The 15993-nt window shown below is 52.0% G+C and overlaps 8 protein-coding genes across 8 annotated transcripts; 5 read left to right on the forward strand and 3 right to left on the reverse strand.

Moving 5' to 3' along the window:
- Positions 1–311: 311 nt before the first annotated feature.
- Positions 312–1289, forward strand: PODANS_4_5783 (uncharacterized protein; the record flags this gene model as incomplete). The annotated part of the gene is made up of 1 exon (XM_001906234.1): positions 312–1289. One exon carries the CDS (start codon positions 312–314, stop codon positions 1287–1289), a length of 978 nt encoding a protein of 325 aa, XP_001906269.1.
- Positions 1290–2086: 797 nt separating this feature from the next.
- Positions 2087–3076, reverse strand: PODANS_4_5780 (uncharacterized protein; the record flags this gene model as incomplete). Its single annotated transcript, XM_001906235.1, has 3 exons — positions 2087–2263; positions 2403–2856; positions 2910–3076. The coding sequence occupies 3 exons, from the start codon at positions 3074–3076 to the stop codon at positions 2087–2089; spliced, it is 798 nt and encodes a 265-aa protein (XP_001906270.1).
- Positions 3077–4396: 1320 nt separating this feature from the next.
- Positions 4397–5496, forward strand: PODANS_4_5770 (uncharacterized protein; the record flags this gene model as incomplete). Its single annotated transcript, XM_001906236.1, has 2 exons — positions 4397–5121; positions 5259–5496. The coding sequence occupies 2 exons, from the start codon at positions 4397–4399 to the stop codon at positions 5494–5496; spliced, it is 963 nt and encodes a 320-aa protein (XP_001906271.1).
- Positions 5497–5672: 176 nt separating this feature from the next.
- Positions 5673–6995, forward strand: PODANS_4_5765 (uncharacterized protein; the record flags this gene model as incomplete). The annotated part of the gene is made up of 3 exons (XM_001906237.1): positions 5673–5734; positions 6072–6288; positions 6336–6995. The coding sequence occupies 3 exons, from the start codon at positions 5673–5675 to the stop codon at positions 6993–6995; spliced, it is 939 nt and encodes a 312-aa protein (XP_001906272.1).
- Positions 6996–8171: 1176 nt separating this feature from the next.
- Positions 8172–9341, reverse strand: PODANS_4_5760 (uncharacterized protein; the record flags this gene model as incomplete). Its single annotated transcript, XM_001906238.1, has 1 exon — positions 8172–9341. The coding sequence occupies one exon, from the start codon at positions 9339–9341 to the stop codon at positions 8172–8174; it is 1170 nt and encodes a 389-aa protein (XP_001906273.1).
- Positions 9342–10250: 909 nt separating this feature from the next.
- On the forward strand, positions 10251–10575 carry PODANS_4_5750 (uncharacterized protein; the record flags this gene model as incomplete). Its single annotated transcript, XM_001906239.1, has 2 exons — positions 10251–10267; positions 10338–10575. 2 exons carry the CDS (start codon positions 10251–10253, stop codon positions 10573–10575), a joined length of 255 nt encoding a protein of 84 aa, XP_001906274.1.
- A 1479-nt stretch (positions 10576–12054) lies between these two features.
- PODANS_4_5740 (uncharacterized protein) lies at positions 12055–12390 on the reverse strand (the record flags this gene model as incomplete). Its single annotated transcript, XM_001906240.1, has 1 exon — positions 12055–12390. The coding sequence occupies one exon, from the start codon at positions 12388–12390 to the stop codon at positions 12055–12057; it is 336 nt and encodes a 111-aa protein (XP_001906275.1).
- Positions 12391–14651: 2261 nt separating this feature from the next.
- On the forward strand, positions 14652–15158 carry PODANS_4_5735 (uncharacterized protein; the record flags this gene model as incomplete). Its single annotated transcript, XM_001906241.1, has 2 exons — positions 14652–14979; positions 15043–15158. The coding sequence occupies 2 exons, from the start codon at positions 14652–14654 to the stop codon at positions 15156–15158; spliced, it is 444 nt and encodes a 147-aa protein (XP_001906276.1).
- Between the last annotated feature and the right edge of the window lie 835 nt (positions 15159–15993).

The raw sequence follows: 15993 nt of genomic DNA on the forward strand, positions 1-15993 counted from the left end.
ACTATATATGGTCTTCCTGCGCAGAAATTCACTCTCCCAATCCTTTTTCACCATCCTCCTCACTGCCCTGTCCTTCACTATTTTTCTCTTCATCATATTCACCACCTTCCTCAATCCACTTCTACACACCGTCCAACCCATCTCTTGAATCACGTACCTCGGAGGAAAGAACATCCACAGGCTTAAACAGCGCTCCAATCCAGTTGGGTGCATACGCCTAATGACATTGGAGTCTTGTAGGTCACCCCGCTATCCTGGAAGCGGTCTGAGACGCTTGAACTGACCTGTTTTGTACATAGGAACAACCTACGATGGCTTACAACCGTTCCTCTATGCCAGCTGCCTATCTGGGTGGTGACAACGAGTATGCCAGACTCGAGAGGGCTTTGATTGACGCCAGGCAAGATCTAGGTCAGAAGAAGGCCGAGTTCGCCAGTGCCATGGAGATGATCAGGAAGCAGGGCGGACAGATCGGCGACCTCAACTACAAACTCAACCTTGTCACCCATCGAGCTGAAACAGCCGAGGCCGGTCTTCGTGAGGTCACCGCTCATCATATGGCGGCGCTGGACGAGCTCGAGAACACCCGCCGTGCCTATTCAATTGCCGAGGCCAGGCTCCACGAGGCTGAGAGGGCCCGCGATGAGATGTCAGTCAACTATCGCAACCTGTCCTCCGGATACAATCGCTTGGAGGAGGACTTGAACGAAACACGCCAAGTTCTCTCGTCCACGGAGAGAGAGTTGAAGAATACCCTGATCGAGCGCAACGAGGCCCGCGGTTCACTCAGGATGTCTCAGGAAGCCTGGAACCATGAGAGAACCAACCTCCAGTCAAAATACAACGCCTCACAGACTCAGCTACACTCTGTCCAGGGTCGTCTCGATACCACGGAGGGCAGACTCAGGGAGGCGCTGAGGCTCAATGACGAGGCGGCCAAGTCCCTTGCTGACAAAACGGCCTACATGTACGAGGCGGCCAAGTTCAAGGAGGCTTACGGGGTGGCCAAGAAGGATGTCGAATTCTTCAAGAGCCAACTGGCCACTACTGAGGAAAGGCTCTGTGAGATCCGCAAAGAGCGCGATCTGGCCAGGGTCGACGCGGACTTGCGCGACAGATTGTCGGGTCTGACTCACGGTGTTGCCGAGAAGAGGGTCGGCTTTTCTCCCCACGTTCAGGTGGCCGATTTGGGTGTCGAAAGGCCGCCCACACCCCTCACCCTTTCTAGAACCAGGACTTGCAGTCGGAGGAGCTCGATTTCTTACAGCCTCTCCAATATGGCTATATAATTTTGTCTAAGCGGACGGTGGCGTGTGGCTACAAGACTATGGCATCGATGTGTTAGCGGCCAGTTTAGGAGGGGCCAACAAGCGTCTCGCCTTGAGGCAGGTATGCAATATTCGGGAAAGGCTCAGGGAACATAAGGTAGCTAGGAAAAATTTAGTTTTGCTTCTCAGATCTGTGGTAACGGCAGTGTGATTCCCTATTTGGTGTTCTGTGGTCTTGATGTTGCGTGTTGAAGTCGGGTTTCTCACTCAGGCAGACGTCACAACGAAAAAACATCTAATACGCAGCACTTCATTGGCCAATACTGTCAGCCTCCCGCACCACTTCATACCTTATCCTTTTTTGGCAGCGCGTTCAACACATCCAGTCCGGGTTCTTACGGCGGAAAGCTACTCGGCATCAAAGTATGCCCAATGGGTGGTAAGCAACCACTCCCAAGGTCGAAGATGGGTATCACTAACCACAGTCGCTGATGCGCAGGATCCAAGACAATGTTTCCGCAGCCGCCCGCGGGATGTCGACCTCGAGGAGATATGACGCGACAAAAACACACATCCTGGACTCCGCGGCTGATGTTCCGGAAGCCTTGTTAAACAACTACCTCGCCGCCCGACTTCTCAACGCGCTTCCCATTAGTCTCTTGCTTTGATGCAGGTCCCAGTTTGACCAGGTAAGTTTCTGCCATCACTCCGAGTGCCAAAATCTTTGTTTCTATCTGGTACTGACACATGTCTTGGTCAAGCCTCTATTCTATAGCTAGCAACGGTTGATGCCAAGACTCTGACTACACCAGCCCGGCCTACGCAAGCATAGCGGCAAACACAACCGTCATAATCCCCACCAAAACCATCGATACGCCACTTCCCCAAATCGCGTCACTCGTTCCCTCTGCCTGGGTCTGTGTGGCATTGGACGTCGTGGTCAAATCGATCGCCTTTACACACGTCAACTGTGCCTCTGCTTGGGAGACGGAAGTCTCGTTGTCGCCGGCCGGGAAGAACACGGTAAGAATGGGTGTAACTCCGAAGAAGTGTTTGACCATGGTCTCCGCGCTGAAATCACCCTATTTAATCGATGTTAGCTCACCGTGACGCCGACATGGAACCATGACTAACCGTTGAATTGGTAGAGTGAACGAGCCGGAGATCGTTGTTCCTTGGGGATGTAGGCCAGCAATCGGAACTGGCGTTCCTGTCGCTGTCAATAGGCTGGGGGGAACCATCACCCAGCAGGTCAACCGCGGTGACATCGACCCAATTATTGCCTGTGGCGAACGAAGCACACTCAGAGTCCAGGTTTGCCAGGAACTCGGTCTGCAGCTTCTCGCATGCGTCGTTGCCTGACAGGTCAACTTCCAAGGCGCGCTTTATCAAGGCGTTAATGCAACCATCTGTCATGGCTTGATTGCAAGTGCCTTTCGATCGCTTGGGGTCGTCATCGCCGAATCTGACGCGGTCGTTCACTTTGTTGAAGAAAACAGCACACGAGGCAGGAAGTCTGACGCCAAGAGAGGAGTACCGAGGTACAATGACTGGTCGTATTCTCGGTCGGAGCTGGTATCGACGGCACCTACAGCTTTGGTCCAGGAGAGGCCTTTCAGGTCGTCGCCAATGTCCTCCAACGGGACGACACCGACGGCGTTGAAGATCTTGTCCACCACGGTGCAAGTAGCGGAGGTTGTCCCCTTCGTGATGGGGCATTCGACATCAGCACAGCTCAGGATCTGAGCATTTATGGAAGAGGCCGTGGCCAGCACGGCGAGAATGGTGAGGAGATATTGGCGCGACATGATTACGAACTGCTGAGTTAAACCGTGAAGTAAAAAGAATCCAAGATAAGGAAATTGATCATAAGATACAGGATGCTGTTGGGAGCAGGAGGGGCTGCCCCATTATAACAGTGCAACACGTCAACCGCGTCACAAGAGAGGGAGGGAGCCATGACCAAGCGAAGACGACGGCCGTAACCAGCCCCATCATTTGTTGAGATGGCATTGAACATCACCTATTTGTCCCAGAAACCCGCAAGACAGATTGACGTCGGGTTGATTAGCCGCCATGGTTGCGCAAGGTGGGGCGCTATCGCTGCCGCCAGCCCCGAGTCCACCAATCACATGCATTACCAACAGCTCGGTAACCCCTGAAGCACCACTCCCTTTGCCGCCCGCAATCGCGGAGACATCTCACCCTGGTTTTGTTAACCGCTGTTGTGGTTGCTAACCTGCATCAGTAGCACAGCCTCCTCCATGGTTTTCTGGAATTCCCTCCAGTACCAGATCGAGCATTATCTCGGACCCTGGAGTCCACGAACCACTCCACCGGTAATCCTGCACTACGACAACGACAGCGAGCGCCACCCAACTAGCACGACGTCATGCATCTAAGTGCGGTGATGGAACAACACAACGCTAACATGTAAGCAACCACCACAGTTTTCCCCATATGTGGGGTACAGAGCCTCAAAATATATCATATCTCAGAAAGTTTTCAATGATGAAGACAGGCAGGCCGTCCTAGTAATGACAATCAGCACCGTGGCCGATGCCAATGGCACTGTGCTCGACGCCGTCAAACGACAAGAATTATATGCCGAGACAATGGAAGGAATGCGGATATCTCGGCTGGAGTAATGCTGGGGTTTCAAATGCAATAGTCCAGGACGTTGTGCGGTGTTGGATCCAGTAGAGACGCGTCGGTAGCCGACGAGGGTTATTTTCATCGTGTGGGGATTCTATGATCCAGGCCAACATCATGAAGGCCGATGAAGGGAGGATTGTCGAGCCATGGGTTCTGCTGGCTTCGGTGGTGTTGTGTTGTCTGGGAGACTGCCTACCGCCATGCGGAAAGGAAGGCGTTGGCAGCAAGCGTTGTCTCTCGCCGCCAGGGCCCGAGATGTATAAGAAGAAGGGTGAGGCTCTTGTCCTTGTGGCAAATATCACATCATCACATCATCAAGTTGCACATCTCTCCTATCAACCTTTACCACATTTCACGTTTTCTTTTTCCTATTTTCAAGGTGTGCCGCGCACATATTCTTCTCTCTTCACTCATTAAGCTCATCTACATTCTTTTTTTTGCTTTCTTTTGCAAACAGTTCTACAAGCAACATCATGGCCGGCGCAGCAGGAGCTCTTCGGGTCATCTCAGCCATCTCCGGCCTCCTCAACGTCATCACCTTCGGTCAAGACATGTTCTCCCAGCCCGATCCCGTCGGCTCAAAGGTTAAGATCACCGTCGGCCTCGACGTCCCCGGTGGCCTCAACAATGTCGGCGGCGACCTTCCCGATGTCCGTCTGTTCAACGAAGCCGGCAAGTTCCTCGGCATTGCTGCCGATCCAGGCTCCATCGGCGATGGCTCCACCGGCGAGATCAAGGTCGACCACAAAGACGACAACGGCCAGCAGGCTACCTACGCCCTGTTTACCGCCAACGACAACGCTATCTGCGTCGCCAGCGCAAGTATCACCTGGCCCAACGGGGATCAGTACGGTTGGGTGGGCGACTGGGGTCGTGAGTGTGGTGGCAGTTGGTACTACAGCAATGTCTTCATCCAGGGCAGCGATTACAAGCCGGATTGTCTCTGGATTGATGCCAATGGCGACCAGCCCCAGACAGGCTTCCAGGTTCACTGGCCCGAGTTTGTCCAGAGAGATGACGGCAAGCCTGGTGAGAAGGATGGATTGGATGTGGGATACTTCTGGGAGGCTGGACCTCCGTTCACGTTGTACACTTCACATGAGCCGAGGGCGGTGACATACTGGGTTTTGAGTAATGGGAAAAAGGTGAAGAGGGGGGCTACGGGACGGTCAAGATTCATCAACGGAGACAGCAGATGGTGAGGGAGAGGCAAGGGAACGGGACTGACGCGGCTGGTCACGGAACAACCCATACTTTGGCGCAGAAGCTGGGTGAGATGCTGGTGTTGGATCACGGGAACAACGGACAACACTCGGCTGCGAAGCTCTGCTCGAGCCCTACTTCTATGGGACCCGACTTCGCCAATGATGCGGAGGGACTCTTTTGCCGGATGTCAGACAAGACCTTGTGGGTTTTCTGTGATGGCGTTCATATTACGGATAATTGCTTCAACCCGGACTTGCAGCAGGTCGTTGTTGGCGGTAAGGTGACCAGAGATAGGAAGTACGGGAAGGTTATGTCTTGGAGAGCAGGGAGTAATGGCGGTGATGGAGGGAGGTCTGGGTATTACTAATTGTACTCTCAAAAAGTATCATCCATATTTAAACTTTATACCTGTGTATAATAATGTGAGATGGTGTTTGACTACCTACCTTTGATATTTCATGCCCTTTAACTTGACTTCTATTTCCCAGAGATTTTGCGCTACCCTGGGTGTTCTTTTCCTCTTAGTTATAGCGGTTTAGGAGAATGGCCTGGCTACTTATGGAGTTGTCCAATGCCCGCGGGGAAAGTGTATTTACCGTCCAGATGTATGTACCGCCTCTAACACATTCTCTCCCCAGATCTCGTTTGCTTTACCAACGCACACGTACTGCCTACTTACAAGGTCGCCACCGACAGTCAGTCCGCCCTGTTCTACTCAAGGTAAGATTCATCGCTCAACACTCGTGTCCATCCTGACCATCACTGACATCATACCAGATCTGGCGACCGCGTCCAGAGCTACCAAGGTCACCATCCACAAGTCCTCTTCGGGCTTCATCGACAGTCTTAAAACTCTTGGACCACTCGAGGTAAGTAAGAGTTTTCCCTCGTCGCTCACGTTCCTCGCTAACATGTATGCTAAATCTGAAATCCCATCACCAGTCGAGCAGCTCCAACAATGCTTCCTGGATCCAACCCCACTCCGGGTGACTGCCCCGCCCATGACAACTCCTACAACTGCCCGCCCTCTTGCGACAAAGGTATTCCCGGCGACATGATCAGCGGCGAAGGAGACATCGTTCAATTGGACAAGATGTACAACCAGATGAAGACCGAGAGAGACGCTGCCACCGCTGAGGTTGCCGACCTCAAGGCCAAGGTTGCCAACTTGGAGAAGTCCCTCGAAACCAGCAATGACAATATCAGCCGCATGGAAAAGGGGAGAGGCTGGATGGCAGTTTTGCGTACTTCACCAGGATTTTTAGCGACATGAAAAAGGAGAGAGATCTGGCTAAGAAGGAGAGAAACGTGGCCAAGAAGGAGAGGGTTGTTGCCTACAAGGAGAGAGATTGGGCGCTCGCCAGAGCCGGCAAGGCCAAGCATATCCTGGATAACGACAACGCCAGTTTCATCAAGCAGCTTGACGAGGTGAAGCTAGGTATTAATGATGGCAAACAGGCCCTCGAAACCGCAATGGCCAAGTCCGATCGTGAGATGAAGAAGATGGAGGAGTCTTACAACAAGAAGGCCCAAGAGGTGGAATCTTTGGAGGGCGAGGTCGAGGCCTTGAATCGTCAAATTACTGATCTTGTCAATGAAGCGGCTTACAACAAGAAGACAACCGTCAACGGTGTCGGCTGGGATCTTGTCGAAGGGGATTATCCTGAGTTATTGTACTCAAAATGCCCTCAGCGTCATGGTCTATTGATGGCCCATCTGTCACACCGCCTTCTCAACATTTCGGTAGGCGCTCAGAAATCAACATTCTGCCAAAAGATAGCCCTGAGAGCCCTTCATGTTCCTGAAGATCTCTCGCGTGGTTGTAGCGCTCGTATATATGTATTCAGGGGTCTGTCATCAGTTTAGCGAAGTCTAGGTAGTGTAGGATCAATAGCGGTCATAGCCAGGTGCTTTCCCCCTGTGCTCGTGTGTAATTGATTATGTTGTCACTTCCTCATTCTACCGTTTCTCCAGCAGCAATGGCTGCCACTGTTCTCACGCGAATGCATGTGCTCACGTATTCTCAACCCATCGATTGACTTTTCGATTTTGTGAAGGTCTACCGGCCTGCTATGGGCCATGGCATCCATCACAGTTACCGGTCATGTCAAACAGCGGGTTGCTCTGTAGAATAGCACATGCATTGGGCTGACCACTGTGGCTGTTGTTGAAAAGGTGGGCTTGCCCTGCAGACTCTGTTGACCTGAGAGCATCAATGATATTCGCCTAAGCCCACACCTGTATATTCACTTGACGCTCGCCGGCCCCGCACGACACAATTCACTTGAAACTACTCTATCTCCATTATAAAGCAGTCTCTCCGCAGCCTCTCTCCCCGCAAACATTTCTTTCCTCCCTCCACCAACATCCCCGGCTTGTCTGACAGTCTCCCCAACACCCGCTCACCCAAGTCAAGTCTCCCACTTCACATCACCTACAACCATCACTGTCGCCATCAACAGTTGTTGCAAGCAGAGCCAGCTACTAGGAACTTCAAGGGTCTCGTTCAGATTCATCCGCGCTTCCCTATCAAAGCTACGAGTCGTGACCAAAGGTACGATTCATCATACATCACTCATTTCCATCCCCACAGGCGTTGACACCATCCCTACCCAGATCTGACGGCCGCGTCGACAACATCCAGTAACAAGCCTTCATAGCGCAAAATTCCCAGGCCGGCTTTGTCGACCACCATCGAACCCTTCGTCACGCGAGGTAAGTCTTCCTTCTCTTCATTCATGTCAACCACTAACGCCTCTACCAGATCCCACAGGTCTCCAGTCCGGAAGCATTTCTTCGTGCAATCCCGATGCCTCACGGTCTCGCCAAGAATATGGTTGCCAACGCTGAAATGGAGTGGGCTCGTAATGAGGCGGCCATGGCCCAAGCCAGGTTGGAGCTCAGAGAGGCCGAGGAACGTCAGGCCAAGCTCGAATACGACCTCAACACCTGGCCCGATACCACTCAGGCCCACGAGGGCTGGCTTCCGGTGGCTGTTAACGAGATTGAGCGCGGAAACCAGTACATCCTACGGCTTCAGCATCAACTGTCCAGTGCGGAGGCTAGCCTTGATGTGGAGCTCCGGCGCAGCGCGCTTTTGAACATGGTACGTTGACACGACTCGTCGGAAAATTCTCTCCCCAGTTCACAAAAAGTTACTAATCGTTGGCTTGACAGGAGCTCGAGGTCTTCAGAACCAAGCTTGAGGCCTCCGAGGTCGGCAAAGAGACCGCCTCGACCACCTGCAAGAGTGAAGTGGCTCGGTTGAAGGGTCAATTGGCCAAGGTGAGAGGCGAGAAGGACGCTGCGCTCCAGAAAGCCGCTGAGAGCGACAAGGCTCTCCAGACCGGACGTGCCAACTTCACCAGGAAGTATAACGAGGCGACGCAGGAGAGGGACACCTTGAAGAAGGAAAAGGAGGCCGCACTCGAGAAGGTCGCCCAGAGCGAGAAGGCGTACCAGAATGGACGCGCCGGTGCTATCCAGCGGTACAACGAGGTGTGCAAGGAGAGAGACGAGGCCAGAGAGGCGCTCAAGACCTCCAATACCGGCAACCTCAACCAGAAGATTGCCCAGCTGAAGAAGGAGAGAGACGCGGCTCTCGTCGAGGTCGCCAGCTTGGAGAAGAGACTCGAGACCAGCAAATCCAACTTCACCCGCAAGTACGTCGAAGTACAGAAGGAGAGGAATGCGGCCCTCGCCGAGGTCGCCAGCTTGGAGATGAAACTTGAGACCAGAAAAGCCAAATTCACCCGCAAGTACGCTGAAGTACAGAAGGAGAGGAATGCGGCCCTCGCTGAGGTCGCCAGCTTGGAGAAGAGACTTGAGACCAGCAAAGCCAACTTCACCCACAAGTACGCCGAAGTGCAGAAGGAGAGGGATACGGCTGTTGCGCAGGCTTCCAAGACCAAGGAGGAGTTGGGCCGCGGTTTTGCTAAGTTCACCAGGCTTTACAATGAGGTCCAGGCACAGAGGGATCAGGCCATCAATGAGAGAGACGCCGCCAAGGATGAGGTGGCCAAGGTCAGAAACGACATGAACGAAAATATGGCCGCGATGAACTGTCAGCATGCCGACCACATCAAGCAGGAAAAGACTCATTACGACTGGGAGACCGATGTTTCCTTTCACTGAGGATAGCTTCACTGCGGTGAACGTCTTACTCTCATTTGACACCGCGCCAATTCCATACCAGGTACATCGGGAACCCATCAGACTTCGGCACCATGCTTTGGCCCGGAGACACTCATCATTCACCTTTGTTGCCTAGATAGCGCTGAGATTCTCTTCCCTGAAGATGGTTGAGGTCATTGCTTTCCCAACGATTGGGAGTTCTGTTAGTCTAGTCAGCTTAGTTTTAGTAGTGGTATAGGTGTATTACGTTTTAAAGTCATGTTTTCTTTCTGTTGTGTATGTGTCCAGCTCATAATCTTGTTTCCTCGTCATTGGAGATACATTGTTTCGATTTCTTCAATATCTTGCATGGGCGACATCCAGATACTAACTGTTGAAGGCTACGATGGTCTCGTTGGACAATGTGAGAGGGAAGTAACATCCAGTCCTCGATGGGTCACTGGCATCAACCCTGACCCTAAATATCCGTGGCAGTGACAAAAGTCCACACGTTGCCAAGAATCAGCTGCCAAGAGTGGTGTCGCTGAACCCAATTCAATCCATCTGTTTTGATCCAGCACGTTCAAACGGGCTACGTGGTGCGAATGAGCAAGGGATTGACTCAGTCTTGGTAATGCAAAGGTGAGTCACCAGGTGAGAAACATCCATCTCGAGTGGTTATAAACCTCCTCTTTGGTCTTCCTTGATTGGCCTCTCATTAACGCAATAACAACCGATCGCCCATTTCTCTATCTCATCCCCTCAAGAGACTGTGGAAGATGGAATTCAACAACAACCCAGCCAAGATCGCTGCCTCTCAGGTCGCCCAGACTTCAACCTCGTTCAACGACATGGACAAAGACCAGACTTTCCTCGCGACTCAGAGGCCAGGTTTCAGCCCTTCAGGACCTCACCCGCACTAATGCCGACATAGAGAAGATTCCCAGACACACACACAATCATCAAATCGCAGGACTAACGGAATCTCGCAATGCATACCGCGCGCTAATGTCTGACGCCAACAGGTAAGAGAACTTACACCAGCACGTCAGAGAGGAGACCAGTTCGTTGATTGACAACGCCAACGTATGGCAGGCAAAGGTCAATGAGATGGAACGCCGAGCCCTTGTGGCGGAGGCTCGGAATGAGAAGACCGAGTCGACGGAATGGCTGGAGGACAAGTACAGGGATATGGAGACGAGAGCGTTGCAGGCGGAAAGGAGAGCGTTGGATGCGGGAAAGAGGGCGTTGGATGCGGAGAGGAAGTTGGCCGTGCTTGAAGAGGCTCGACTCCGGGGGAAGGTTGAAGAGGCGGCTAAAGTGCAGCCATTAACAGGTATCATGATTCCAGCAGGGTCGGGATATGGAGGCTGTGACAAGGGGGAGATAGAGGGTGTTGAGTCATTCACGGGTTTGCTTCGTCTTCCTTTTGGAAGGGACATCAGGGTATAGGAGAAGTAATAATGACTACCTACATGCATGAATGACAGCGTTTTTACTTAAGTTTGTTCCGCGTGCGTGTAGCTTGACCAAGTTTCTCTGTCTATGACCATGTGTGTCAGACAGATCAACAACAAATTCATGCCAGCCCAATGTTGTCTTGAACATGACTGATCACCTTACGCAACAGAGAATGCAGTATAAAACCGGCCAGCCCTGATTTGTAGCCATCATGCAACGAAGCACATCAAGCCTTGGTAGAATCAAAGACGGTTACATGATGAAAAGCCAGGAGTCCATGAGCATCTTCGTATTACTTCCATGCTTCGTGGTATTCCGTCCTTGAAATCCCCGTCCCCATTGCTACGGAGCCGTGACCGCAGTGTGGTTGATGGGATACGAGGGAAGAGTGATAGGAATAATGAAATCCACGCCAGGTTACCTTCCTACATGTATATATAGCGGAGTCTGAAATCCTGCACCAGACTCGTTCCTCTTTTCATCTATCAACATATATGCTATGATCTACATTCCTTTCTCTTGGTGGGCCAAGTCCCCACATCGATCATCCAGTGTGCCGTACTTACATCTTGAAGCAACGAGGGCATGTTGATTCAGGCATTGGGGGTTCCTCTTGAAGCTGGTCACTAATATGACACAAGAGGTAGCTAGGATGCCAGCATGGATAGGTACCTAGCTACCTACATGGCAGCTTCAATTCCAGAGTTGCAATTCGTCCACAATCAAAGTGATCTTGAAGATCCCAACAGTATAGAAGTCCATCCCTCTATGTTTTTCCAAGTCACTACCTTCAAACCTACCATCAAATATTTTTATCGCTTATCTGCCCCAAGCTCGGTCCTTACCTACATCATTTCTGAAACACGCATGTCCACTTCCATGCCCTTGGCTGGATATTACCAAGCGCCCTCAGACGCAGCTGGACGTGGCAACCGAAAGATCAGAGGTAGCAGAGGGGGCAATCGACGTCTTGAAGTGAAGATTGGAACATGTCACGAAAAGGGCGGAGGGGACGGGGACCGAAGCTGCTAGGATCAGACTCCTTTTGGCGGAGACTGGTTTAAACCCCTCTGACGCGATTATGGACAATTTGTTGGGGAAGATGTTGACACAATGAAGGAACTGAGAAAGGCTTCAGGAGCTAAGCGGGCAGATGGACACTAAGTACATGGACCAGTCGCAGATCACACTGAAGACTGGACACCACCCAGGTACTGACCGCAAAGAAAGGCTTGCCCCAGACTAAAATAACAACAGCAAGTTGATTTTTGAATCTTGGTTACAGTGCACTTGCAGCTAGGTAGATATGCTCCTCACAGCCAGATCCCTCGTTCAGCTACACATCATCCATCTACCCCTTAACAATCCTCTTCCACCAAATCTCGGATCTGGCCCCCGCCAGAGTCGTTATCACAGAGATTGTCAAGTACACCTCCCCATCTTGCTCAATGACAGTGTAATTTCGCCTCTGAATTTGTCCCACGAAACGCGGTATGCTTGCCGTTGTCACTGGGCCATGCAAGACCTGTCCACTGAACTTCGTCAATGGTACCGAGGTGTTGAGACTAAACGGCCCCGCATATGATAACGAGGTCTTGCCGATCAAAGCCCAGTCATCAATACTCCCGCCGGTATTTGGTGGCCATTGGATGTCGGGAGGACGCATGTCTGGCTCCATCGAGTTCATGACGGCGGACATGTAACCGTAGCGGGTGTATGTGATCAGGCCGGCTGGCTTCTCACCCCACGGGTCGGACACTTGAGTGCCGTTTCGCCATCTGAGTGGATTAGTGTTATGTTTTAGGTACACAGGGATTCGGCCGTGGACCTGGGACTTACTGGGTATTGTTGAGGAGGGAATAGGTTCCCGCGAGAAAATTCATGATTGCCTGTGTTTTCATTTCGATGGTGGGTTGGGAGTAGCAAGACCACAACAAGATATATCCAGGCACCGTCCGGGGAAAGATATAAAGCATCACTCAGGATCTCGGTCTTTCCCTTGACATCTGCCGTTCCACTCCCCTTTTTGTTGCTGACCCCCTCTTCGCATTCGCAGTTGTGAATTGCGCATGGCTGCGGCGTGAAGCACGGATTGGGTTTAGACCCACCGGCCGGAGGTTTGGGGAATCTCACCTGGCATTGCTGTGGGCAGGTCAGCTACCCACTGGAACAGCCCCTTACACTCTGCAAATCTTGGTGGTGTGTTGCAGTATCTCATTCTCTCACGTTACACATGGTGTGTTGGGAAGAGATATAACTGGCTGAACCGCGAAGATGACATTTTAATGGAAGGGAATCAACGTGCCGGATTGCTAGCTTTTCTTTGGGTCCGGTGCGACCGCGTACCCTTCCGAACACACCGGACACTCTTCAAGGTCCTCTTGACTCCTGAGCCTTATGACCGCGCCCCTCTTTGTTGACTATTAGTCCAAGTAAACCACCACTGGTAAGGAAGTTCAGACTTCAGTCTGCGACAATACAGAACTCTGTGGTCGTGGATCGTTTGACTGAAGTTTGAGGAGGACGGCGGCTTGAGAACCTCACAGTAGGTAAGAGAAAGTTTCTATACAGAAACCTGAAACTGAGGCATCTCCGCGCTTGCCCAGAACAATGAATTCGAGGTCCGAACCATTCCGGATAGTGACTGGACACAACGCCTTCTCTTGGAGCCAATACAAACACGCAGCAGCAGAATATTTGCTTACCTTATTCCCAATTCTTTCGTTCTTGTGGTAGGATGATGTTTGAAATTTATCGTTTGGGTTCTCCCAACAAGCGGGGCGTCACGAATAACTAAACACATCCATGATGTACCTTGTGTCAAAAGATAAGCCAAACAATACCAAATTTTCTCACCAAAGGCTAGGTAACCAAAGCTACTGCGTTCTCCACAAGAGTTTTAAGCCATGCGCTCAAGGAATAGACCACGCGTAGTTCCGGTAGAAGCTGAAGGGGCACCTGTTCACCTTGGTTCAATCATTGGGAGCTCAGGCCGAGGTGACCGGTGTATCCGCTATTCACTGACATGTCGGCGGCGAGAGGTAACTAAGACAGCTACCGGGCTGTTCTCGTTGAAAGTAGATATATATATTGTCTCTTCATTGAAAACCATCTTCCTTCCTTCCTTGTATTTGATACCCGTCGTTTATCTCGGCAGCTTCGAAAACAGTTTTGTGTCAACAATTGCCCTATCGTCTACCTCTCACCGCCTTATCATTAAATTCTTCTCCCGATAACCCAAAAATGGCCAACAAGTCATCGAGAACCATGACCTCACCATCTAACTCGTGGCCGCGCGGACGTGCTCTCCGTTGAAAGAAAGCTGATCGGAAAATCAGGTCTCATCGGTATTTACCTGAGTTGGCAGTGAGCCTCTGGGGGCCGGTGAGTGAAGATCAGGGTGCTGCCAAACGGCAAAGTGGGAATTCATCAGAGAACTGCCGCTAGCTTTGTAGCACTGCGTCGTGGTTGTGACACCACGGTCAGCTGGCGCACGGTATGTTCTTTTTCGCAGTCAACTCGTCTGAATTCGAGGTGGAGTGGATGCCCAGGTAGCTCCTTTGCGGCCGTTGCGCTGGAGCCGGCCGGCTGAGCGGATCAACCAACAAGCAACATGACCCATCATTCCCGCTACTTCAACTGCAGTCGGTTGCTCCGTGGAATGGAGGAGATTGGCCAGCCTGAGAGCCTCACTTGCTCCAACCCAGGCTATGATATCATCGCAATACCATGAGTCCCACGGCACGATATTCACTGATGGGAACGCCCGGGCCACCGCATCAAGACTGCTCCTGCCCAGGTTCACGCTCAGGTACTTAATTCCCATCTGTCCCCGGCCGAAGACCTGAATCTTCTCTTCCTCTACCAACCACTCCCTCCCCCGACGCCAGACTACCTTCACATCATCCCTCAATCAACACCACAACATACCACCCAACAATCATCAACATGAAGGTCTTTGCCATCATCGCCCTCTTCCTAGGCGTCATCAGCGCTGGTGTGGCTGCCCCAGCCGAGCCCACCACGACCATTGACCTCCCGCCCCCCGCAGGCGAAACCAATATCATCTGGAACCCCAACGTGACTGACGAAAACAACATCACGGCCAGCAGCGGCGACGCGCCCAAGTGGTTCTTCGAGATGTTTGAGGCTACTGGCATCAACTGCAATGATAAGAAGTGGATGACTGTCAGACTCAACCGATATGGCACCTTCTGCTTCAGGACCGAGATTGATGTTCGCCGCGTGCGCGTCGTCAACTCCGGCGGCTGCTCCAGTATGTCAAATATCTTGAACGAAACCTCACCATCCATGTGTTGAACTGACATGTGTGTGATAGCCACTTACTTCTCTGATGAGAACTGCACCAATGATCCCCAGCACGTCGAGGTGCCTCTTCACTGTGTCGGTTATAGTGGCGGGAATTTGATCAAGTCTGTCGTTGTTGCTTGCTAAATGGGCATGGCGCCAGACAACACCACGGCGACATCACCCACGAGGGGAAACAGCGCAGAGAACTGGTGGGATGCGAAATTCTAGTTGAGGGAAGGCCTGTAGTCTGCGAACCCTGCTGGCAGAGCTATCTTGGGGAGGAGCAACCGGCAAAAAGACACAAGCATTCATCTCAAATTGGTCTCGTGGTAACCTTATCGCTTCCGTTGTTGCGTGATGTTTCGAGTTGTCATCGCAATGCATATGTTTTGTGAAGACGTTGATTTAAGGTTATCCGCAGTCAGGACTATCCTTGTTTCGTGTCGAGTGCCGGACAATCCTGGTGACTAACTGGTCGTCCTTGACAATGAGGCTGACTACAGCTCCCGACGATGATGTGAAAGGGGGTAGGCTGTCAGTCAAGTCGGCGTCAGCCATCAAGAGCAGGTGACACATCATTATGACTCGCAAAAACAACTTTGGAGTTGATGTTAAAAACCTAGGAAACAGTACAAGCTGAGGTGTGGTGTAGGTAGTCTCACCCTGGCATTTTGACCAGGTGATGTTGTCACCCGGAAGGCCACGGAGCAGCACACACCACAGAAAGGTATGGAATGGGAGGATGCCGGAGGAGCCCAGAAGGGGAGCGGAAGGCCACGGAAGCTTGCGGAGGGATTTTTCAGGGCTTGGACGAATTAAGGGCTAAGACGAAAGGTAGTCACCACCGGTGCCTGGTTATTCGGGCTCTCCGGCCGGCGACTCGGCGCCGGTGCCTGGTTTTTAGGGCCATCCGGCCAACAACCACTCGGCCTTGCCGCGCCAACTTTTTTTGCAATTCACTTCTCCGACCAAGCTTCTC

This window comes from Podospora anserina, chromosome 4 (genome assembly GCF_000226545.1).
Source record: "Podospora anserina S mat+ genomic DNA chromosome 4, supercontig 4".
Taxonomy (NCBI): domain Eukaryota; kingdom Fungi; phylum Ascomycota; class Sordariomycetes; order Sordariales; family Podosporaceae; genus Podospora; species Podospora anserina.